The sequence below is a fragment of the Dryobates pubescens genome, chromosome 7, assembly GCF_014839835.1.
Source record: "Dryobates pubescens isolate bDryPub1 chromosome 7, bDryPub1.pri, whole genome shotgun sequence".
Lineage (NCBI taxonomy): Eukaryota > Metazoa > Chordata > Aves > Piciformes > Picidae > Dryobates > Dryobates pubescens.
Genome location: NC_071618.1, coordinates 8,586,624 through 8,610,688, shown reverse-complemented (window position 1 = coordinate 8,610,688; position 24,065 = coordinate 8,586,624). Strand labels below are relative to the sequence as shown.

The following is a 24,065-nucleotide window of genomic DNA, read 5'->3' as shown; positions in this document are numbered from 1 at the left end:
AGAGATGACATTATTTGGCTTCTACATAAAGCTGTTGACAAGTGTTTCTGTTTTTTCTTTCCCATTCTCCATTTCCTATTGGCATTGTTTTCCCACTAGTGGTAGTTTTAGGCTATGCCTTTAAAATTAGCTGCAGATTTCGAGCAGAAAAGCAGAAAAATAAGTAAATCACTCTTGTGTGTAAAAAGGAAAACAAAAGATTATTCTAAACAAATTCATTGGATAAAAGTCTGGGTTAAGAGAAACTATATCATAACAATTCTTCACATTTCATTTGCATTCCCATTCCTTTTCTCTTTTCTTCTGATCTTGGCTGTTTTGCTTTGCTCAGGAGAGGATAAATGTGGTTTTGGCTGACCTTGAGATAAGTCTAACCCACTGCTTTCTCTCAACTCCTCTCTTGGGATGGGGGGATTTGGAGGGGCAGTGGAACAGGCTTCTCTGGTCTTCTGACCAGGGGGTGTTTGACTCCACTTGTCAGAATGTGCAGAAAGGACAGTTAGATTTGCCTCACTGTTTCATGTCTCTTGCCATTCCTAACCTAGCATCAGGTACCTCGATTTCTGAGGCCTTCAAGGCAAGTCAGTGCCATCTCTGGCCAAAGAGGTGTTTTTCTGTACCTGCTGTTTATTACTGTACCTCAGCTCTGGTGCTGGTCAGGCTTCTGATGCAGTAGACAACTGCCACAGGAAGAAAAAAAAGATCGTCTTAGTTGGTTACAGTGAAAGAGATGATGGGGTGATGAGAATGGGAGGCTGCCAACTTTGTGGCTGAGGAGGTGTCTAAGGGGGAGCAGGATTTCCAAAGGCTGCAGTTCTCTGTAACAATACCCTTCCTTTGTCTTGTTTTCAGTTTTTCTTGTGAATTGCAGTTTCAGTTAGTTACGGAGGCTTCCTTTTATAGTCAACAACTGTAGCCTTTTCCAGAGGATGAACTATGATGGATGGGATGCATGTCTCTGGGTGTGCAAAAGGAGGGAGGTAGTATGAACCCATACATCTGAAAAATACTTTCCTAAAATTAAGTGGAACTTAAATTGGTGCTTTCATTCTTCCATCCCCAGCTCCTCAGTTCTCTATGTAGCTTTCATTTTCCAGCATTTGAATTGGGCAGTTGCTTTCTCTTGAAGGTCCCCTCCTTTGATGTTAGCATCCAAACTGATGAGAGCTCTAGAAAGCATTCTGCCACGTGCTTTTCAGGTGGACTCCTCTGAATCTGTGATGTGCTCTGTCCATCCTAAGCATGTATACAGGCTAGTTTAAACAACAACAAAAAATGAAGCCTGAATGGTCTTGAGCTGGTCAAAATTGGATGTGTTTTTCTTTTTCCTCCTTTTGTTTTCTAGAGGACAGTGTCTGGTACATTTTGGAAATTAATTGTGATAGGATAGCCTTTAGAAATTCTGTCATTGGTTCAAGGTTTGGATTTACTGAAGCTGAATTCTGGCAAACATTTTCTGTGCAATTTCTGGTAATGACAGGATAGGGAAGTTCTGTACAAAATGTGCTGCATGAAGAATGCTACTCCAAATGTTTGAATTTGGGAAAGCTGAAGAGAAAATGCAAGATCTGGTAATGGAAAGTGTTAGCACTGACAGGGCTACCAGGTCCTAGTCCTGCAGACTGCTAATATGTAGTAAAACCCATTAGATATCTACTAGTGTTTCTTGAAGAGACTTGAACTGTGTGATGTAGTGTGGGCCTTAGCCCTTCAAACAGGTTCTTGGTGGTTTTGTTCTGCCACTTAGTCCTGTGTTGAATTCCAACTAATTGCTGCCTGTTTGAGTCTGTTCTTGAAAGTCACTAAGGCAGATCTCATCAAGCAGTGACCTCACTGCTTACTGCATACTTACAGCTTTGCTAGATAAACTACCCAAGTGAAATAATTCTATTTTCTTGGCAAGGTCTACCATCATGTAACTGTGGTGATGCTTGAAGTGAATTACAAGGTTTGTTTGAAATGACCCTGATTTTAATATTAAGACAACTTCTTCATCTTCATGTATTTCTTTTCCTTCTGTAGAGTATGGAAGCTTTGTAGTCCTAAAGAGGAAGCCTTCCTGTGAGTTAATGAAGGACGTAAATTTCCCCTCACAGTGTGAAACTATCTCCTTTGTTTCCTTGCTTTTTAAAAGGTCACTCAAGGCAGTTTATACAAGCAGACAGCCTGACTTTGGAGGCAGTGAGCTGTGCCTTGTTTGGCAGTTGAAGAACCTCTTGTGCTCTCTGCAAGAGAGCACAGCTGCGCACCTGCTTTCTTGGCTTGAAAAATATTTGGACAGAATACCTTGGCCAGTATTTGGGGTGGCAGGGTGGCGCTGTAAAGGAGAGAGTCTGGCGCTGGAAGCCGAAAGAGTTTCATGCAGCACTGTGTAGGTGAAATTGTTCAGAAAGCACTAGGATCATAGAGTTCAGGTTGGTGAGTTGCTATGAAGCAGAACTTGCATTGCTTTGGTACAATCTGCATATTACATTGCAGCTTTAACTCCTTTTTGAAGCATGGCATAGAGTTGGATTTTGGTGTGAATGTCTGGGAGGAACTGCTTTTATAGCTAGTAAAAGATGTGGAAGCTACTACTGCATACTTTAAGAGCACTCTTCAACTTCATGGCTAGGTTTATTGTCTAAGACTAACTACATTGCAGGGCAGTAAATATGAGGGGTATACATCTTTTGTGTTATCAGGGGTGTGATACTGGGCAACATGACAATCTTTGTACAAAATAAGACAGGCTGTTCTAGAAACCTTGCAGAGGCTTGTGTAAAACAAATTTGGGGTGACAAACTGTACAAGTGTGTTTTTCAGTATGTATTTTTGAGACGTGCATTTTAATAGTTTTGGATCAGATTTGTCTAAAAGTTCTGCTTGCTTTCAGAGCTACTCTAGTTCTAAGATTAAAAAGTGTGTTCACTTGGAACTCTTTGCTAGGAGATGTGATCTTTTGGAAAACTGCAATATTGTCTCAACTTATTTGTTGGCTTTGCGTTACGTTTCTTGCAGTGTGTCTGAAAGGGTTTCTCACTTGCAGAAGAACTTAAATACTATTTTTATACATGTCACCTTCATGTTGTTGGCCATAAAGATAGCACTCTTGTAGCACCAACTTTTTGAGAGAATGTTACTGGAGACTTATAAGTGTTCTGCTTTGTTGAAACTCTGTCTTTGTTCTCTAAATGCTTCTAGAGCATCCTATTGGAAAGAGTCACTTAATTTTTTTTCAACCTGCTTCTAGAATGGCACAATTTACTCCTTTTTCGTCAAAAATTTCTTTCTGCTTGCAGCATCTGCTTTTTGTCACATGCAAGGAAGCAGGACTTTGGAAAATGGTCAGACATGTATTGATTGGGAAAGATGGGGATGCACCTTTCAGGATTTACCAGGAGAGATTTGGATTAGCCAGAGATGTGTAGGATACAGTATAGAAAATAACTGTTCCAGGCAGAAGGAACGATTTGGTGTGCACATGGAAGCTCTTGTGCTTCTGAACAGATATCAGTAGCTTTTTAGCTATTGTATATCCTAAGAACAAAATCTTGCTGTAATTGCTTTCTCTGACACATTGCTCTGTTGCAGTCCTAATCTGTTTTAAAAACTGAAGCAGTTGACTCCAGCTCGAGCAATCCCATAGTGCACAAACAGCTCTCAGTGGCACCTTAGGGGCTTCAGAGCACTTTCACTGTTTCCCATTCTCAGTTGAGGGAGAAGCCTTTGCTTACATTTGATCTGTTGAAGACATCATATCTGCGCTAGATGTTTAGATGATGATAGAGCATGGTACCTGGTAACCTCTTATCATAGGTTGTGTGATTAGACAACCAGGGAACCTCTCTCACCTGTTGCAGTTAAGTTAGGTATAAGCAACTATTATGTGTCTTTGCTTTAAGAAGACGGAAAATGAACGGGCATTGCCTCAGGCATTGTTGCTCTGTGTGATACCTGCTTTTGCCATATGCAGAGCTCCCTGGTAGATTTGTGTTGAACTGAGAGGCTGGATGTTTACAATTGCTGCCCTAGTTACTGCTTTTAATGCTTGACTTATAAATTTTTTATTTTCAATTTAATTGGGAACTTTATGCTGCATTGCTGTTTCCTGTGTTAGAGCAGTGTATTTTGCAGACTTCATCCCTTGTAGAAGTTGTTTCCAGTGTAGTGTGACTCTGGTAATAACAGGATGTCTGCTCAGCTCTCATAGGTAAAATGTTGAGATTGTAAGAGGGGTGTTTCCACTTCACTGAATTCATGAGGAGGATGGGTTGGTTGTTGTTGTTTGGGTTTTGTGGGTGTGTTTTTGTTGAATAAACTTTTTTTGGAAGGGGGTGCAGTGGAGATCACAATCTGGAAAGGGTTTGTATGTACTCTGACTTTGGCTTGTTCTGAGGCTTGCCTTTGCTGCTGATAAAGAATTGTTTGAGAATGCTGTATGCTTATATGATTTGGTTGGTACAATTTCTTCTTAAGGTATTATGTAAATGACAGTTTAAGTGCTTTGCTGTAAGTGTTTCAGTTAGACTTGAAATCTCATCCTTAGCATACTTAATTTTGAATCTGAGAAAATGGTGAGCCTTCTGCGTTAGTCCCATTAGTATAAACTCAGCAGTATCAGCTGTGGATACAGGTCAGTATAGTAATCCATAACACATTCTTGTAGACTGAAGATGACTTTTATGGCATTTAAACAGCAAAGATTAAAGGGGGTGGGGAGGAGGCATGGAAATCAACATCTTAATATCACATAGAATTTTTGTGACAGGTTATTGCTGTTCTGTGCCGTAACTTGAACATTGGTATAATGATACATGCAACTGTTTCTTCTTGGTGGTCTCCTTGCTGTCCTTTAAATCTAGACATAACTGCTAGCTAGTTTTTAAGAGGTGCAAAGTTCATAGTGGTGTGTAAGCAATTAATTTAGTTGTGTTAGCATTACTAGAGTGTTTACATCTCTTAATAGTGAATATAGTTTGCTGTACATCATCTACTGTAGCTGTGGGCTGCCCTTGTGAAGGGAAGTCCTGATAGTCCACAGCCTTAGAGATCCTGCCACTTCCTCATTGTTAGATCTACAAACTGCAGTTGCAGAACAAGTTGCTCTAGTGAGCTGACATACAGAAAACTAAGGCTGAATAGCTTTCTGTAGCTGAACTCTCACACCTTGCTTATCCTGTGTGCAGGTCCCACACTGGGGAGGTGTGTAGTACATCTATGGGAGGTGTTGAATCACCATTGCCTCTATGGGTAACAGGATGCAGCTGTACTGACCTAGGTTTTTTCAAATTTCTGGCAGGTAATTTGTTGTAATATGTGTGTCTTGGTGTGGGGTTTTTTTTTTCCATCTTTCAGTATGACTATTCAATTGTTTAACTTAGTTTAAGAATTTAACTCTTGTGTTAGTTGTAAAATTATCTGATGCATGATTTTGAGAATTTTTGGGAGTAAAGAGTAATTGTTGCACAAGTAATGTTTTACCAAGGGGGTTTTCTATAGTGACTGAGTTAGCATAAGTGACTTAGTTAGGCGGTAACCTGAGGAAGACTATGCCAGTTCAGGTCAAAGGTCCATTTACCTTGTTATCCTGTGAGGTAGCCATCTGTAACAGATGTTTGGAAGAAAAGGTGTGGGGGGGAAAACCCCCAACAAAAAAAACCCCAAACAAACAGTTAAAATACAGCATGACACCTTTTATTAAATCTTCCCAGCTTCTGACTCCATACCTGAGGAGCACCTAGAGGACTCAGGGATGATGTCTGTACCACTGTGTACTTAATAGCTCAATGGACTTCCTTCTATGACCAACACAACTCTTTACAAAGCTATTTCATGTTGGTGTTTTTTTATCATGGCTATGACAATTAAGTTCCAGGGTTAATGTATGCATTTTATACAACTTTCCTTCAGCTTGTGGTAGGGTTGGCTTTTGTTCTTATTGATCTTCTCCATGCTATGCATGACTCCATATGCTACTGGTATACATCCCATATTCTCTTCCCAAGATGAACACTTTTAATTTACTTACCCTTTCCTTATATGAAGTCCATTGCAGTAGCTTAGTTAAACAGCATAGATCACTGTACCCTTTCTTGTTTTATGGTATCGTGGTGGACCAGAGCTGCATTTTAACTTGCAGCAATACTATGGAGATAATTAAAGCCATTTGTTTGTTGCCTCTTTTCTAATTTTCCCATATTGTTTCTCTTGGACTACATGACTTGACTGGTTCTTATTTTGAAGTTGCTAGCTAACTATTGTCTTTTCACATGTCATTGGGAGTACCTTATTTATAGCTCAGTTTCATGCAAGCATAATGGTGAGCTTTGGTGGTTTAATTTGAGGGTAGGTTTTGCATTTGTTAGCGGTGGATTTCACCTGTCACTTCAACATTTGATTATCTAAAAGATCATATGGTAGCTTTTTGCTAAGAGATCAAGTTTTGACTACTTTGAGTAATCTTGTGTCTTGAGCAAGTGAAAGTCACTCCTCTTTTGTGGAATCTTGTGTGTAGTATATTGAATAGTGTGGCTCTGAAGTAGGATCCCAGTGATCTCTCTTTGATACCTCCTCCATAGTGATAACTAATTGTTTGTATACAGCTCCCTTATACTTCTTCAGTACTTCTGAATCTTCAAAAAGAGTCCCCTAGATCATACTAGTTTTGTTTAAAGCAAAAGCAACCCTTGATGAGATGCTTATTCAAAAGATACCTGGATATGGTGAGTTAACTGAACTACCCTGTGTTTATGGCTGGTTGTTTCAAAGAACATAGATGCCTTTTTGGAAAGATTAACATTATGTTGGTTTCAGAAGGAAGTAATTATTTTCTGTTTACATGTTTATGCAAACCCCATAAATTCTGTTATTATAGCTGTTATCAATTTACAAGGTTAAGCATTGCTGGTCTGTAGTTTTCTGGATTTCTTTCCTTCCTTGATCTCTAAGGGCTTGGCTTGTGTGTGCTGCCTTCAATTGCTCTGCTACTGAGGCTGTGCCAAGTGCTGTGTTGCACGCTATTGTTAATGTTTCAATTTAGTATCTGAGTGCTTTGAACTGACAAGTATCGTGCAGTCCTGGCAAATAACAAAGCTGTTGCACCTGGCCAATCAAAGTGACTGTTCTGTGAGTTGTAGCATCCAGATGAATTATTTTCTATAGCAACGCTCAGGAGAAGTGTTGCATTTAAAGGAAACGGAATAGCCTGCCATTTCAAGACTTGAGAGAAGCTAGTACAAAAAAGGAAGAAGTGGGGTCCATGTGAGTTGCAGATAAATGTTTTAACTGCTGTTGACAGAAAAGGTGATTATTTGAGGTCAGTAGAGTCTCAGCAATGGACATAGAGAAGGTAGGAAGGTTGTTTTCTGTTTCTCCTAGCATGTAAGCTAAGGTTTACTTAGAAAAGCAGTCATTGGCAAGGTTGTAAAATGGAAGGAAGTGATTTTTTGCACTGTAACAGAGCTGTGCAAATTTCTGTGGGCTTTTGTAGGCATTGAATTCACACAGATTACAGAAGTGGCTGGAGTCCAACATCTAAACGTCTCTTCTCCCAGGCAGCCAGTACCAGAACAAGAGGACACAGTCTCAGGCTGCACCAGGGGAGGTTTAGGTTGGACGTTAGGAAGACGTTCTATACAGAGAGAGTGATTGCCCATTGGAATGGGCTGCCTGGGGAGGTGGTGGAGTCGCCGTCATTGGAGGTGTTCAGGAGAAGACTTGATGGGGTGCTTGGTGCCATGGGTTAGTTGTTTAGGTGGTGTTGGATTGGTTGATGGGTTGGACGCAATGATCTTGAAGGTCTCTTCCAACCTGGTTTATTCTATTCTAGAAAAATCCATTTAAGGCTTTTAAATGTATATAATCCCTGTTGGAAGAACATCTTGGTTAAGTATTACTATGTAATATTTGTCTATCTTCTTCCATATTGTCATCTTGTTGACAATTGATTGTCTTCTTGTCATTGATTGTTCTCAAGTGCTTCTGCTTGCACGTAAAGCGTTTCTGGAGGCTGATGGGAGGAGTGCATGCCCCTCTGCTGGAGATTCTTACTGTTAAGGGGAGCAGCTCTAATTCTTGGGTTCTGCTGCATGAGCAGCAGTTACATTACGAGAAGAGCTGAGAATGAAACCACCTTTGCCAATCACTGTGCTGTTAAAACTTGTAAAATCACATGGTAGCATAACTGAATCTTCATCAGGAGGTCCTAGGCTCTGGTGTGTCCGAATGAACATCTTCCTGACCTTAAAAGGGAACTCCCACCACAGGCATGAACTCCTTGACCCTGGCTGGCTGTATGGAAGTGATAGGAATAGAAAATCTCCTTATAGATAACCAGTGATCAGGTGGTGGCCAAAGCCTTCTCTGTTTAGTGTCTGCTGTAGAAACACAGGACCTGCCTTCTGGATCAGGATGCCAGATAGGGCCCAGGCAGCACTGGTGGGGTAGTATGTGTTGCAAGTAAGAGCCTGGGTTTAGGACTGTTTGTTTTGTGAAAGTTGGAGCATGAATGGTTCTGTTTTGGAGAGGGCATCTGCAATGGAAAAGGTGATGGCATGAGGCTAGAGGAATGCTGGCCCATGGAGATGAGAATATTTAGAAGAAAAAGAGGAACTGGGATAGACTGTTAGGCCTGTCTGCCTAAACTCTATCTGCCCTTGCCAGCTTGCCTCCCAGGTCCATCATATAGTCTATCAGCTAATAATCAGAACTAGAATTATTGCAATAGCTGTTTTCTGGGAAAAGTTATCTTTATTTCTTTCAGGTTGTATCCTCAGGCATTACTATAAATAAGCAGAACTAGTATGGATTACATTTTTCTTGTTGCTGTTGGAGGCCACTTTAATTAATGTGGAATTTTTTATAGATGTTCCCTTAAGCTGTAAATTTGAATTTCTTACAGAAACTTATTATCAAACATCACCATGATGCTGGATCATTGGAGTGGGGGCAGATTGCAGCTAAGTTTTGTGGGGTTGTTTTCTGATGTGCTTTGTGTGTTGGCTCCTTCTTACCCCTCTCCTCTCCTGTTGGAAAATGTCTGAACTATGACATTTCTCAGTACCTCAAGACAAGATGTTTCTCTCCCCCATGTAGGCTCAGGTGCTAATCTCATCCAGTACTGACCTGGTTTAGCTTGTGAAACTCATAGCAAACTTCCTGCCCCTTTCTGGATTAATTTTCTGCCTGCTCAGCTGCTAGAACTGAGTTCCTGTGGTGGTTTAATGACCTTGAGTGAAAGGAGTGTGAGACTTGCCTTCTGAAAGCTTAGCCTGATTTGTGGGTTTGCGAATCTGGAGAGGGAATGCTTTACCTCGGGGAGGGAGACACCTAGGAGCAAGACACAGCCCAGACTTTTCATAGGGGTGATTCAACTGCTGGTCTGGGAGCTGCTGAATGCCCTTGAGTTACAGGCCATCACATTAAATTGGCTTCAGTTTGTCTTCCTTGCCTGAAAATGTTGGGACCTCTGGCTGACCCGCTACTGCTTAGGCAGCTCCACCAGCCCCTCAACAGAAGGAATGGTGAGTTGCCTGGGCACTGGTGACTGTCCCTACTTCCTAGATCAAATTCTGTGCTCTTTCAAAATGGGTTTTCTGAATGTTGGAGGATCCTGGATCACAAAATTTCAGGTGCCTGGGAGAGAAGCAGAGACCTAGCCTAGGCTCCTTTTTAACAGCATTTGTACTGGCTGAAATCAAAATGGTGAGCTGTGAATCAAAATGGGTTTTCTTGGGAGGAACTGTAGCTCTGGGATGATGCAGTTTTGTGCACTGTGTGAATTTTGAAAATAAAAGTATTGAAATGAATTCACTCTGATCGAGCTGATGAGTTACTCCTGCTATTTCAGAATTACTTCTTTCCAGTTGGTGATTCTAAATGAAAGCTTTAGCAGGCTATATGGAAATTCAGCAAGTCTTTATTCTTAATTTTGGCAGTTTCCACAGCATGTTCAGGAAGCAATTGAGATTTCTGATAAATTCTTACCAGAAGGGTGTAACAATCTATTTTTTCTTTCTTGCATTTCTGTACTGCTGTTTTCCCTTCCCTGCTTCTTTCCACGCATCTAATATTCAGTGAAATTCTGACCCAGGCTAGAAGTCTCAAAATACCAATTCCCCTTCAGTCTTTCTCCTCCAGCTAAGACATATTGAATGTTACAAACTTGATGCTGTTTCTTCTATTAATGTTTGTTTTTAAAAGTGTGTGCTCACAATAAAGTGAGCCTCGTAGATGTGCTGATAAGCAATAGATGAAATAGTTTGTTTGAGGTCAGTGGGGCAGTTTCTGTGACTAGTGCCTTTTAGTTCATTCTCCATTGATGCTGAATCTGTGCATCATCTGATCGCTTGGCCTTATGCATTTGTTCCAGATGAAATGTGAGCATGTGATAGCATTTAAATTGTGGTGGGAACACGTGGTAGTGTAGTAAAACAGCCAGCAGGCTATTTTAAGAGAGCAGATGATAACCTTATGTACTACAAAATCTTGCAGTGAGATGATTCCTTCCACCTGCCCCCAGCTCTTGCTCTCCGACTTGCACTGCCTATGTCTATGAACACCACTGTTTTAAAACAAAAAAATCTATTTCAGCAGTCTTGCTCTATGTCTGTGATACTACCACCAAAGCCAAGTGACTTAAGCTGGTATTTAGCAGCTATTTTTCCTATTTTGCAAATGGAGAGCTAGGTTTCAGGTTACTCTGTGTTTTGGGCCCAGAGAAGTTGGTGTTCCACTTGTTTTCCCTTTTTTTTAATGATAGAATGAAGCAAAAAAGCTTAATTTATATAGTAGTCTTGTTCCATACAACATGGCTTTTGAATGTAAGCTGATGCTTCAGAAATTGGTTAAGGAAATATTGGCAGAACATGTATCTAGACAGAATGCATCTGAAATCAATTGTGGCAAGCCATCCTTCCTGTGTTTTGGGGTAAGAGCATGGCGATGTTCGCAGTTTAGCTGATTTGTACTGTGCTTGTAGGGAAAAAAGTGCAGCTACTCAAGGGACTGGTCACTTCCCATGACTTGAAGTTGTTCATTTTGAAGGGGGATTATAGTCTTGTGAATATGACCTGTTGATACTGTTATAGACAGAAATTGACTTTAGAAAGCCAGAGTCTGCCATTTCCACGCCCCCCCCCCCCCCCCCCCCTTTAAAAAATTATATTTCCAGATCATTAACAAACTAATTCAAACAATCAACATCTGTCTCATAGGCCTAAAAATGACTTCGCAGGCTTTCTCCTGCTACCTTGGTCTTCAACGAACTAGTAATTTCCTTAAATGCCTGTCACAATCAGAGGCACAGTCCTGGAATAGATGTTGGCCTTTTTCTTGGGGGGGGGGAAGCAGGATCTAGAAGCTGTTTTCTTTCTTCACAGCCTGTTTCTTTTGGGGAAAATCCCCTGTTAGTTCTGTGAGTTTTGCTGTGGGTTGTTTAATGTTTCTAAAATTTGTGCCAGTGTTTTTATTACCTGCACTGTATCCAATCCTCATAGCAGTTTTGGCTTCTGATCTACTCACACCCTGTAGTGCTGAGTAGTGCAGTTTTTCTGTAACAGCTATGCTCATAAACAACACAAGTATGTGTTTCTTTCATTACAGTCACTTTCAGGGGAAAAAAGTTGTTTGTGACCCCCTTTGAGAAACTTACTGATTTCTTGTGACGCAGTTCTGTCAGTGCAAAGACTCGAGCTTTGATCTCTGGAGCATCGCTGGGATATGTAGCTGGCTTAGAGCACAGAAGATTAAGTAGAACTCATCAGTAAATTTAGGAAATTAATGTAACTTGTAGTTAACTGAGCACCTCGGCTTAGTTATTTGAATGTGTAATTGTTTTTCTGTACAGCAAGTCTTTGTTTAAGCAGGTGGACATTGTACTTCAAGGTGAGCAAAGTAATCAATTTTTACCTCTCATTCAGATGCCTTTGGTTTGTTCTTAGGAACTGGGCCATTGAGAGGAGAAGGATAAGGTGAAGTTTTTGGTTCTTATTTGTACAAAGAAAAGCTAGTTACAGTTCAGTAGAACATCCTTCACCTTCTTGTGGCTTTCCCCAGAACATGTAACTATTTAACCACGGTCTTGTTTATCAGATGCACTGGGAGTCTGCCATGGCTTGTGCACTTTTTAACCAAAAAAATTAATTTTTACCGTTTTTAAATCACCAACTGCTTACTCCATAGCAGAGCTGTCTGTATTTATTCTGAACTCCATACTTGATGCATTTTTCTCCATCTTGGGTGTCTTCTTACTTAAAGTATTATCTGAGCATTTTGGCCTGGATTTCCACAGCTGTGTGTTCTGATATATATTTTAGAAGATTAGTTTGTATAATCTGTGTCTCTATATATCAGAAAGCGAGGTGAGTTTTACTGGTCTGAATCTTCCTTTGGGTATATTTCTGGCAGTTTACCTGTTGAGTGTACTAGAAGGTGCTTACGTAGTTGCTTTGTTTCAGCTGAGAAAGTAGGTGTAACCTGTTCAATTTGCAAGTACTAAGGCATCTCACCTTCAGTGTCCCAATCAAACTTTATCTTCATGAATTCCATTGATATAAAATTTACTTTTGCCTGGAGTTTGGGACAGTGAGCTTTCTTAAGCTGTAGTACTCGCGTGAATATTCTACGCTGCCGAATAGCTCTCTTGGTGGTAGTTGAGAATATCACTGTGTGATACCACCTTTCAGATTCAAAATCTACAAAGTAATTGGAAAGTCATTTAGGATGAAGGTGTGATAGGTCTTGTTTTACTGTGCAAGTATGCTTATACAAATGTAGGCAGAGCTAACGTTCCTATTTTTATTAAACTACATGTATGTTTGCTGCTACTAGAAGTTCATCATTAAAAATATCAAGTTGTACAATAGTCATATTAAGGAGTTTAGTTTCAGGATAATAACTGTGTCACACTCCAAAACCAGGTGGATTTGGAAGGCTTCTTAAATTGTATAGTTAATTTCTTAGAATGGCTTAGATTGGCAGGGACCCCAGAGATCCTCTATTTCAACCTCCCTGCCATGAGCAGAGATGCCTCTCACCTAGTCTTAGTTGCTCAAGGCCTCATCTAACCTGGCCTGGAACACCTCTAAGAAAGGGACATCTGCAACCTAATTTCCAAAAAACCCAACTTATTTGTGTATTTTTTAAATACCTTTTTTTTTTTTGGCATTGGTGAAAAATGAAGATTGCCAAAAGTAAACACATACAATTTATATGTTGATTTTTGAAGCAGTGGCTTAGCTAAAACGTTATTTAGTACTTGAAGTTCATGCTCTGCAGAACCACTAGTGTTTGGTTTGGTTAAAAGTCTGAGAGGTGAAAAGCTTTTACTATGTCTTCATGGATGCTAAAGTAAGGGGCTGTTCTAACCTTTGTCCTCTTCGGATTTGTCATAAATGTGTGTGTTGATACATGCATGGGTACACTACAAACTTCCATATACATTTTTATTGCTGGCTGTGCCTGCTTTTGTGGATAGCATGTTAGATCTTAATTCCTACTGATACTAATACATTTAAATATAGCTTTCTAGGTGATGTGGTGGGTTTATAGCAGTTAAGTTTTTTACATGTGGAACAGGCTTATATGAGCAGTAGAACTTATTCCAGATCTTCTCTTACAATTTGTATATTCTTCATAGCTCAGTTTTAATTTCTGTGGTGAACTGCTACCAGATCACACAGAAATCCTGCTCTGTGGATCTGTTCTCCGTTATTTTCAAACTTCCTCTTCTTGTCTTAGTCTGAGTTTTTGAAACAGAACTTCAGGTTTTTTTTGGCTCTCCCTTATGCTGCACATTACTACATTTGGACAGCAGTTTGCTTCATAGAAATTTCCAGAACACTTCTAATCATCTCTGCTTCTCCCCCCATTCCTTTCCTCTCTGTTGTCATAGTTCCCTGCTTTTCTTATCTCTCCTTTTAGTGCCGCAGCTTTCAGATGATAATGTACTACTGCTCTAGGAACAGCTGCTGCATAATAGCTCAATGAGACTCAGCACCACTTACAGCTGACCTGATGTGAGAATAAATTAAGAAATTTCTATTTTGTGTGCAGAATTACACTGAAGCTGGGAAAAAAAATAATCTCATAGGTATTAGGTGCCATCATGGGAAGTGGACCCTGGATGGCCTCTGGCTTCCCATTGCCAGCTGATCCAGGAGTTAAAATACCCTGGGAGTGGTGGTGAAATGAAGCAAGGTGTTTCTGGAGATTCTTAGTGTTTTTCAAGGTCACCCATTTCTAACCATGAATTACCTTTTCTTTTCTTTTTCCTACACTTGTTTATTTCTGCTTCTGTGGCCAAGAATGCTGCACCCTGTGCACTAGGAACAGGTGGATTGACATGTTTTTCATGGTCATGCTCTGCCAAGCCACCCCACTCATTTCCTTTCATTTCCTCTGTGTGAGCAGGCCAATGTTCTCGTAATCTTTCACACTATGGGTCCGAGGCCACCAAACTGAGCTGGAAAGTGTCTTGCCAGTTTAGTGCACGCAGCCTAAGGGTTACAACTTACCTTAGATGTAGCTGGTGAAGTTAACAGTGGCAGCCCTATCTGAGCTACACAGATGTCTGGGCTGCCTGTAATTCAGCATCTCATCTGCTACAGTTAATGGTGCAGTGCTTTAAGAAAAGATGCAATCTATTTGTGTTGGACAGATGCTTAAAATGTTAATATCCACTAGGAATACTGTACCTGTGTATATTCAAGGTAATAGTCTGGCAAGAAAATACTCATGATGGAAAAAAAAAAAATATCTATTTTCTACTTAAGCATTACATGAACTTTTCTTAGTATGACTGTTAGGTGCTCATATGCTCTGGTGATTTAAGGATACAATCAATTTAAGAAGGTGTAAGGCATTTGAGGAAAAAGCATGGGTCTGGAAGCTTGGCTGAACCACCCTCAGTTTTTATATCTTCCCCCCGCCTTTACAGTAGTATAAAGGATACCTGAGACCTTTAATTTGGTGAATTTAAGTAAAAGAATGCTGCTGCAGGCTTGTTGTATGTGTTAGGCTGCTCTCACCAGGCATATTTAGACCTTAGTAATTCCTTATTCACTAGTTCCTCAGTCAAGGTTTTTCCAATTTTAGTAGATAAGAGTTTCAGGAATATGAGGGATGAGCATTCTTACATTAGTTTTATTTCCTTTTTGCTACTAGGTCACAAACAGCATTTAAATGGAAGGATTAATCTACTGAGGGTTAGTGGCTTGGGTGACTTTACCTGAATGTGTTACCATGACCATTTTGAATGTAGTGGAGTTTAAACAGATCTGTATAGAGGTCACTCTTGCTTTAAAATGAAAGGATGGTTTTGATAGTTGACCAACTAGTATGTGCTTGAAACAGGTCTCTAAAGGCATTTCATTTGGTGTTTTAAGGAATGTCAGTGATGGAAAGTTCCATGGGGTTCATAAAAAATGAATTTTTAAAATGGCTTTAATACAATTACAAATGTGAATATCCAATGCATACATTGCTATAGGAAATTTGCCACCATTTGTACTCACCTGTGTTATTCAACATTTCATTAATTATCTGGAAGAGATAATGAAATTATTGCCAACAAAGTTTGCAACCAATTCAAATCCTTGGGGCAGAAATTGCAGGCATAATTATGGAAAGCCAGGCTTGTGTATTTGGAATTGGTGGGGGCTGTGGAAAGGGAAGCCATGGGTCAGGGCAGTCAGCAGACTCGGGCAGTTAGTGCCTTGTGACCAAAAAGGTCAGTATGATCTTTGGTTTATACATAGTGTTATAGATCAGGTAAGACTCCTTGTTATTAGACAGTTTGGTCTGTTCTGCTTCTAGAATACAGTATCTGCCTGGGATATTGATATGTCAGACTTTGAAATCCAGGAGAGAACAGAAGAATGTGAGGGAGAAGTTAAAAAAATAGGAAAGCAGGCAGATAATAAGAGACATAAAGGGATGGATGAGCTTGATAAGCTTGAAGTTAATTGCTTGCTAGTAGTGTATTTATAAATTGTCAAGTATTTGTGGTGTTGGACTCCTAGTACAGTCCTCCTGGTCTCTGTTTAATGCATGTGCTTCACATTAGTGCTCATATAAGGCATATCTGCATGGGGCCAATTCTATACAATTTAAAAACAAAAGTATGTTTTTTAAATAGTTTTTTTGGAAAGATTTGGCTTGGCTTGGTCCTTGTCTGAAGTGATTTATGATGGTTTTATACTTACATCCTGACTAATATTTTATCTGACTGTCTTATTGGAAGATAGTAGATGAACAAGGGGGTGAACTTCCTCACAAGTGGAGTCCTGCAGAGTTAAAAATGTTATTTGCCTGAAAAGCAAGAGTGAATTGGAAATGCCTTTCCATAAAGCCTTGTTTAATGTCTATATAAGCACATCACAATGTTTGAAAGACAAATCTCAGTATTTCCAAGGTAATACCTTTCTAAGTGCTTGCAGTGTTAGCTTGCACATGCAAGTTTGAATTCATGTTGTGCTTCTCACATGATTTGAAGGATGGGTTGTGCTAGTATTATAGAAGATACTTTAGCACACAGACCTTGTTGTTTGGTAATAGTTTGTAATGTGATACTTGGATCTCAAAGTTCACTTTTGATTATTGCAGAGCTGGGGTGTTACAAGGGGGATGTTTGTCATCCAGTGATACTGGGTAGGGAAGTTACCAAATGACTCTCTCATCAAGATAAAATGTTTTTAAGATTCAGTTCTCACTGCTGATCTGTCTGTGAATGCCAGAATGAGCCTCTTGAAAACCTGGAGCAGACTGTTTTTTCTTGCAATCTTATGGAAGCTTCCCTTAAAGTATCTTGATGATTTTCCTGTGTCAGGGTTCTCAAATAATACATTGTGACATAAGGAAACTACCACTAAGATAGAAGGCTGTGAGTGGTAGGATATTTTTTTGTAGAGGCTGGTGATTTATATATTTTTTTGTTCCCACAATTGGCTTTTTTTGAAACAAGGTTTGTGTAATGTGAAGTTGAGTTCACAATGAGTTTGCCTCGCAACCTTTTTGGCCCTATCAGTTTTTTACCTCTCTAAGTTAGTTTATTCTTAAATGTTTGTTGTGTTAGCAGAAAAATCTCTGGAGGGTGTCCCCTCCCTCTTTTCTTTTATCAAAGGTTACTAACCAGCAGACTGGCTACGAGTGTGTGGAGGATGGCTTCCTGTCAGAATTGCTTTATGTAAAATGGCAAGGAAGCAAATGTTTCTTGTATCCTCCTATTGTGTTGCTTCCTGTGAAGTAGCAGACTGGATGTGTTTCCTGGATACAGGCTTTTTTATGGCACTGTATGTGTTGAGATGATCCAATCAAATCTCTCTTAGTATTCTCTATATAGTCTCAGCATAGAAGGAAATGAGGCTTCTTGCATCCTGTTGTTCTCCAGTTAGCCTGACTTTGGTGAGCTCTTAACTCTGTCAGAATCCACAATGAAGGTGAGCTTAAAAGGGATTTAGGATTTATTTAATCTTAAAAAATTTTATCTGATTTGTAGTTTTAAGTCATTGTTTATAACCTTACTCTTAAACATTTTTTTTAATGGTTTTCTGTCCCCTGCTGTGCTTTTCTGATCCAGTTTTGGCATGGCAAGTGCCTGTGTCTCATGTTTTGTGTGTGGTTATTTTTTGTCTTTTTATTTCTTCCCTGTTTGGATCAGGGCTATTGTTTCATGGTTCTGTTCATACTTGTAGCTTGGCTATTTGAAAACTACCATAATAAGCTTCAAGGTAGCAAGGGAAATTTTGCAGTTCTAATGATTGCTTGTTCAGTAACAGCTTCCCCCCCCCCAATTTAAGCAGTGATTAGGCTCATCTGGCTTAAATGCAAAAAACAGACTGGAGGTTTTATATATTCTGCTGTCACCTTGTTATCTGTATTTATTATAAATTATGCTCTTGAAACTTCACAGATCTTTATTTTGGTAAAATCAGATGACTTCTTTGTTAATGCAACTCTTGTGTGTGTACAGCCTTTTTCACGTTTCAGGAAAATGGTGCCACATCGAGCTGGCGGCCAGTCAGTCACTAGTGGTGTCCCCCAGGGATCAGTACTGGGCCCATCCTATTCAATGTCTGTAGTGATGGTCTGGACAAGGGGGTTGAGTCCATCATCAGTAAGTTTGCAGACAACACCAAGTTGCGAGCAGGTGTTGATCTGTTAGAGTAGAAGGGTTCTCCAGAGGGACCTTGACAGGCTGGACAGATGGGGAGAGTCCAACATGATGGCATTTAACAAGTCCAAGTGCCGGGAGCTGCACTTTGGCCACGGGAACCCTGTGCAGAGCTACAGGCTGGGGTCAGAGTGGCTGGAGAGCTGCCAAATACAAAGGGACCTGGGGGTAGTGGTTGACAGCTGGCTGAACATGAGCCAGCAGTGTGCCCAGGTGGCCAAGAGGGCCAATGGCATCCTGGCCTGCATCAGAAATAGTGTGGCCAGTAGGAGCAGGGAAGTCATTGTGCCCCTGTACTCAGCACTGGTTAGGCCATACCTTGAGTACTGTGTCCAGTTCTGGGCCCCTCAGTTTAAGAAGGACATTGAGACACTTGAATGTGTCCAGAGAAGGGCAACGAGGTTGCTGAGAAGCCTTGAGCACAAGCCCTATGAGGAGAGGCTGAGGGAGCTGGGATTGTTCAGCCTGGAGAAGAGGAGGCTCGGGGGAGACCTTATTGCTCTCTGCAACTACCTGAAGGGAGGTTGTAGCCAGGTGGGGGTTAGTCTCTTCTCCCAGGCAGCCAGCACCAGAACAAGAGGACACAGTCTCAAGCTGCACCAGGGGAAGTTTAGGCTGGAGGTGAGGAGAAAGCTCTTCATAGAAAGAGTTACTGACTATTGGAATGTGCTGCCCAGGGAGGTGGTGGAGTCACTGTCCCTGGAAGTGTTCAAGAGGGGATTGGACATGGCACTTGAAGGCATGGTGTCATTAGTCATGAGGTGTTGGGTGATAGGTTGGACTTGATCTCAGAGGTGATCAACCTTTTTGATTCTATGAAAACCCCTGGAAAAATCGTATCTAGGCACTCTCTTGGTCCCTCTGTTTAGTCTTACACCTTCAAATATGAGTAATCTTTAAATGATCTGTAGCTAGTGGAGCTTGATTAAATAATTACTTATGTGAGTGGTTACTGCTTGGAGTATATTAGTGTTGGCCTCCCGACTGCTTGCTTCTGTGTCTGTTTTGTAACATTACTCTGAGTTCTGCATACTCTACTTGTACTTCAGAGATGTCAGCACCTGTACATCTGAAATAGAACTGCTTGTCACTGGGACCACAGATTATACTCTTGGGGGATTTGGGGGGAAATGTACATATTACCATTCAGGGACCTCAAATACTGTCAATGGCTTGTGAGATTTTTAACAATTATTTGTTTTTCTCAACTGCATCATACTGCAGTTTCCTAAATCTGTTCTCCTTTTTGTCAGTGTATCATATAAATCAGTCACAACGCTTCTGGCAACCCCTTCTGTTTTCATAAAAATTTTCACTTCTCCTGGGTTCAATTTGCCTTCTCTCATTCCTTTCTCTTTTTCCACTATGAGTATGGGTGGTGGTTCTCCTGTTTCTGAAGGCTGCTTTTCTCAGGTACAGGTTTTCTGACAGTGCCTGTGGAATGGGTCTGTTACCAGGAAAATGAACACTTTTTTTGTTGATTTTGTGGGTAAAACGTGCTATGCTCCAGGAAACAAAAGCTTTTTCTGTGTTTGGTGTGGTGTTCTTTCTTTTGGCGTGTGTGTGTTTGTTCTTGTGTTGTTTTTTTTCTGTGTTGGTTGGAAAGCTGTCTTTAACTGTCCTTTTTCTAACCTTGCTCAAGGGAATACTGTGATGCCTTGCAACCTATGCAGGATCTATTGGGAGAGATATTACCATGAGACTTTGGATGAGTGTTCCCATTACCTCAAGCAAATATTATGGTTCTTTCTTGGTTTTTTTTTTTTTTGAATCTCCCCTTTCCTTCCTGAAAATCCAGATGTTTAATGTCATCACCCAGCACTTAAAAGTTACTGCAGTGTTTTCTACAAGATACTTGGAGGTTTGGATCCCTTTCCCACAGTTATAAAAGTAACATAATGCTTAGATTTCATCCCTCCTCTCTTTAAACTTCATTTGCCAGCTAACCTATCCCACAACTTCACTCTTTAGCTTTCCAGAAAATGAGGGGATTGTATATTCTCCTCTGACTTGTAGAATAAAGAGATAGTGTGTAGGTTGTCATAATAAGTTTAGAAGTATATGTTATAGTTCAAAAAGTGCTTTATGAATAATTAGGTACAGTGCATGTGAGCTGCTACAGAAAAAGAACGGTATGCCAAGAGTAGTGATACCCAGTACATTTTTTGGCTGAAATGTCTGAGTGAAGCTCCTCTCTTCTGATAATTACTTTTTATTCAACTTCCATGAAATTTATTTAACCTTGGTATTTATCTTCAGTTTTTCTTGAATGAAGCTGTTTATGTATTCTCTTTCTAATGAAAAATGAGTCATTGGTGGAATTAGCCAGGAGGGCCAATGGCATCCTGGCCTGCATCAGGAACAGAGTGACCAGCAGGAGCAGGGAGGTCATTCTGCCCCTGTACACTGCACTGGTTAGGCCGCACCTCGAGTACTGTGTCCAGTTCTGGGCCCCTCAGTTTAGGAAGGAGGTTGACTTGCTGGAGCGTGTCCAGAGAAGGGCAACAAAGTTGGTGAGGGGCTTGGAGCACAAGCCCTATGAGGAGAGATTGAAGGAGCTGGGGTTGCTTAGCCTGGAGGGGAGGAGACTCAGGGGTGACCTTATTGCTCTCTACAACTACCTGAAGGGGGGTTGTAGTGAGGTGGAGGTTGGTCTCTTCTCCCAGGCAGCCAGTACCAGAACAAGAGGACACAGTCTCAGGCTGCGTCAGGGGAGGTTTAGGCTGGAGGTTAGGAGGAAGTTTTACACAGAGAGAGTGATTGCCCACTGGAATGGGCTGCCTGAGGAGGTGGTGGGGTCGCCGTCGCTGGGGGTGTTCAGGGCGAGGCTTGACAGGATGCTTGGTTGCATGGTTTAGTTGATTGGGTAGTGTTGGATGATAGGTTGGACACGATGATCTTGAAGGTCTCTTCCAACCTGGTTTATTCTATTCTAATTTTGTGGTTTGGTGGTGGTGTTGGTTTTTTGGGGGGGAGGGGCTTTTTTTGTTGTGCATGTAAATTTTTTTTCTTTTGTTTGTTCAGTTACCTTTATTTTAAAAAGAATCTCACAATTTTGCTGGTTCACAACAGCTACTGGAAGACTGATACCTTGATCAGGCAATAGCTTCTATAGTCATTGTTTGCATGATAGCATAGAAATACTTAGTTTAAAGGTTTGCTTCTATGACTTACTGCATGTTCTTTTTGTTTCCAGACTTTTGATGCAAATGACCTGTATCAGGGACAGAATTTCAGCAAAGTTCTCAGCTCTCTTGTGGCTTTAAATAAGGTGACTGCAGGTAAGTAGTTTGCTCTCCCTTGGTGCTTGCTTACAATAGCCTTCAACTTAAATCAATGTATATTTATACCTGTTGTTATATGCATGATAAAGTAAAGATGAACAGCATTTTAGAAGAGTGTTTTTTGTTGCTGTTCATGTTGCTAAGACTTTGGTAGTGGTCTCTCTGGGTTCCCTCTCCTCCTCCTCCTCTGCAGAACGAAGCTTTGCAATGGAGCTAGGCTGTCTCTTTACCAAGAATTTGTAGGAAAAAAGAGACTTGGGCTTTTTTGTTGTTTGGGTTTTTTTTTGTATTTTTCCCCAGCGTGAAGCACTGAAGTTGACTTTTGCTCCTGTCTCATTCCCACATTTGAATAATTTCATCCAGTTTCCCCCTGTGCTCACCTACATTCCCCAGTACTATCCTTTACATAGAATACATACATAGAATAAACCAGGTTGGAAGAGACCTTCAAGATCATCGCATCCAACCCATCAACCAATCCAACACCACCTAAACAACTAACCCACGGCACCAAGCACCCCATCAAGTCTTCTCCTGAAAACCTCCAATGATGGCGACTCCACCACCTCCCCAGGCAGCCCATTCCAATGGGCAATCACTCTCTCTGTATAGAACTTTTCCCTAACATCTAGCCTGAACCTTCCCTGGTGCAGCCTGAGACTGTGTCCTCTTGTCCTGGTACTGTCTGCCTGGGAGAAGAGACCAACATCCGTCTGTCTACAACCTCCCTTCAGGTAGTTGAAGAGAGCAATAAGGTCACCCCTGAGTCTCCTCTTCTCCAGGCTAAGCAATCCCAGCTCCCTCAGCCTCTCCTCGTAGGGCTTGTGTTCCAAACCCCTCACCAACTTTGTTGCTCTTCTCTGGACTCGTTCCAGCAAGTCAACCTCCTTCCCAAACTGAGGGGCCCAGAACTGGACACAGTACTCGAGGTGTGGCCTAACCAGTGCAGTGTACAGGGGCAGAATGACCTCCCTGCTCCTGCTGGCCACACTGTTCTTGATGCAGGCCAGGATGCCACTGGCCCTCCTGGCTGCCTGGGCACACTTGACAGTAACAAGGAGAATGAACATGTTTGATCCCTTAGCCATTTGTGTTTCATTTAGGTTGCAGCAAGAAGTCATGAACCACTCAAGTTCAGCTCTTGGTGGGAGGGAGAGCGCTGTAGAAAGAGCATACAGGTGAGATGTGTCCAGCGCTTCATTGTAGGGTGAGGCTGTGCTATATGGTGCCAGCTCAACCCAAGAACAATCAGGAAATGTTAACATCAAGCTACCAGTTGCTGTTTGTAGGCAGATAAGGTGAGAGAAGTTGAGATAGTGGTAGAACAGAAGGTAGGCTGATACAAACCCTGGAAATCTTTGAATGGATGGAATAGTGAAGCTTCGGAGAAAAGGAGTCATACTTGTCAAACATGCACATTCAAGAGTTTGTAACAGCAGAGCTGAACTTTTTTTCTGCCAATAATCCTATTGAGAAATTCTTTGAATGTGTTTGGTATTTTAATGGAAACTTTAATGTATATGTGGGGCTGCAAGCCACTTAAATGTTTATCAAAAGTTCAAACTGATTTTAAAATATTCAGGTATTATTGGTAAAAATACTTGCAATTTGCACATGGGTTTTTTGTAGTTACTTTCCTTCTTTTCAGCTCAACTGTGCAGTTTCTACTTCAGCCTCAAAAGATGCTTTTGTATGGGTGTATGACTTCTGTTGCAAGATATAAAATTCAAGGAATCAGGCCACACTTAAAAAAAAGCTGCTGCTGGTGTATTTTAGGGTTTCTCAGAGGCTGGAGCAAACACACTGCCTGAGTCATCCTGACTCTCTTTTCCTAGATGAGCCTGTGCCAAGCCATAACGGTTGACTTGGTGTCTGTTCTACTTGACTACAGTTGGGACAAATAGCAAACTGGACATGGTGACATTTCAGATTACTTTTAATCCTTAGACTCTATTAGTTACCAGTGGTGATGGCAACTTTAAAGATTTTGGCTAGCTTTAGAATTAGCCATGAAGTTAAATTTCCTGAAGGAAGTCCATCATCTAGTCCCACTTCTTTCCTGGCAGTCTGCAAAAACAAAAGATCTTTGTCCTTTCTGTAATGGGCTTTAATCACCAGTGTTTATATTAATACTTCATAGCCTTTTAGTGCTTTTAGGAAAGCAAGTTCAGTGTGAAGTCTTTAATGACTTCAGCGTACAATCCATACAAAATACACACCTTAATGTGACTAGTTCTAATATTGCACTGTTTGACTAAGTGTGTATTTATAGAGGTGGTTTTTAAGGGTAATGATTTTTCAAAGGGAAACAATGGCTCATGTAAAAAGATGTATCTTAGGGAGGTTTTTCCACTGCAGGACTGGGGAGGCTGGCGCAATGGGGAGCATCCCCTGTTCTGCTAGTTAGAGCTTCCCAGCAGCTCTGTGAGAGGCCATGGTTGGCACCAAGTGTGGCTTTTGGGAGCCACTTCTTGTGTAGCTTGGCCTCTATCATGCTGTGGTCTGCTAACTGAGTGGGCTGACCTCCTGTCCCCAAGGAGGTGGCTGATGTCTAGAAATGGGGTGGCCTCAGTGCCCTAACTGCTCCACTGCTGCCTGGGGCAGTGGGATAAGCCCTTCCCTGCTATTCC

The 24,065-nt window shown here is 41.1% G+C and overlaps 1 protein-coding gene across 4 annotated transcripts in view; it reads left to right on the top strand.

The window, feature by feature from the left end:
* ARHGEF7 (Rho guanine nucleotide exchange factor 7) overlaps positions 1-24,065 on the top strand; it is a 128,902-nt gene that overhangs the window by 28,232 nt on the left and 76,605 nt on the right. For 3 of the 4 annotated variants that reach the window (XM_054162862.1, XM_054162861.1, XM_054162864.1), the window contains exon 3: positions 21,348-21,432. In XM_054162862.1, coding sequence (XP_054018837.1) covers positions 21,348-21,432 — 85 coding nt within the window. Of the gene's footprint in view, positions 1-17,360; positions 17,418-21,347; positions 21,433-24,065 lie in introns of those variants that run through there. The other variant, XM_054162863.1, reaches the window with a different exon arrangement.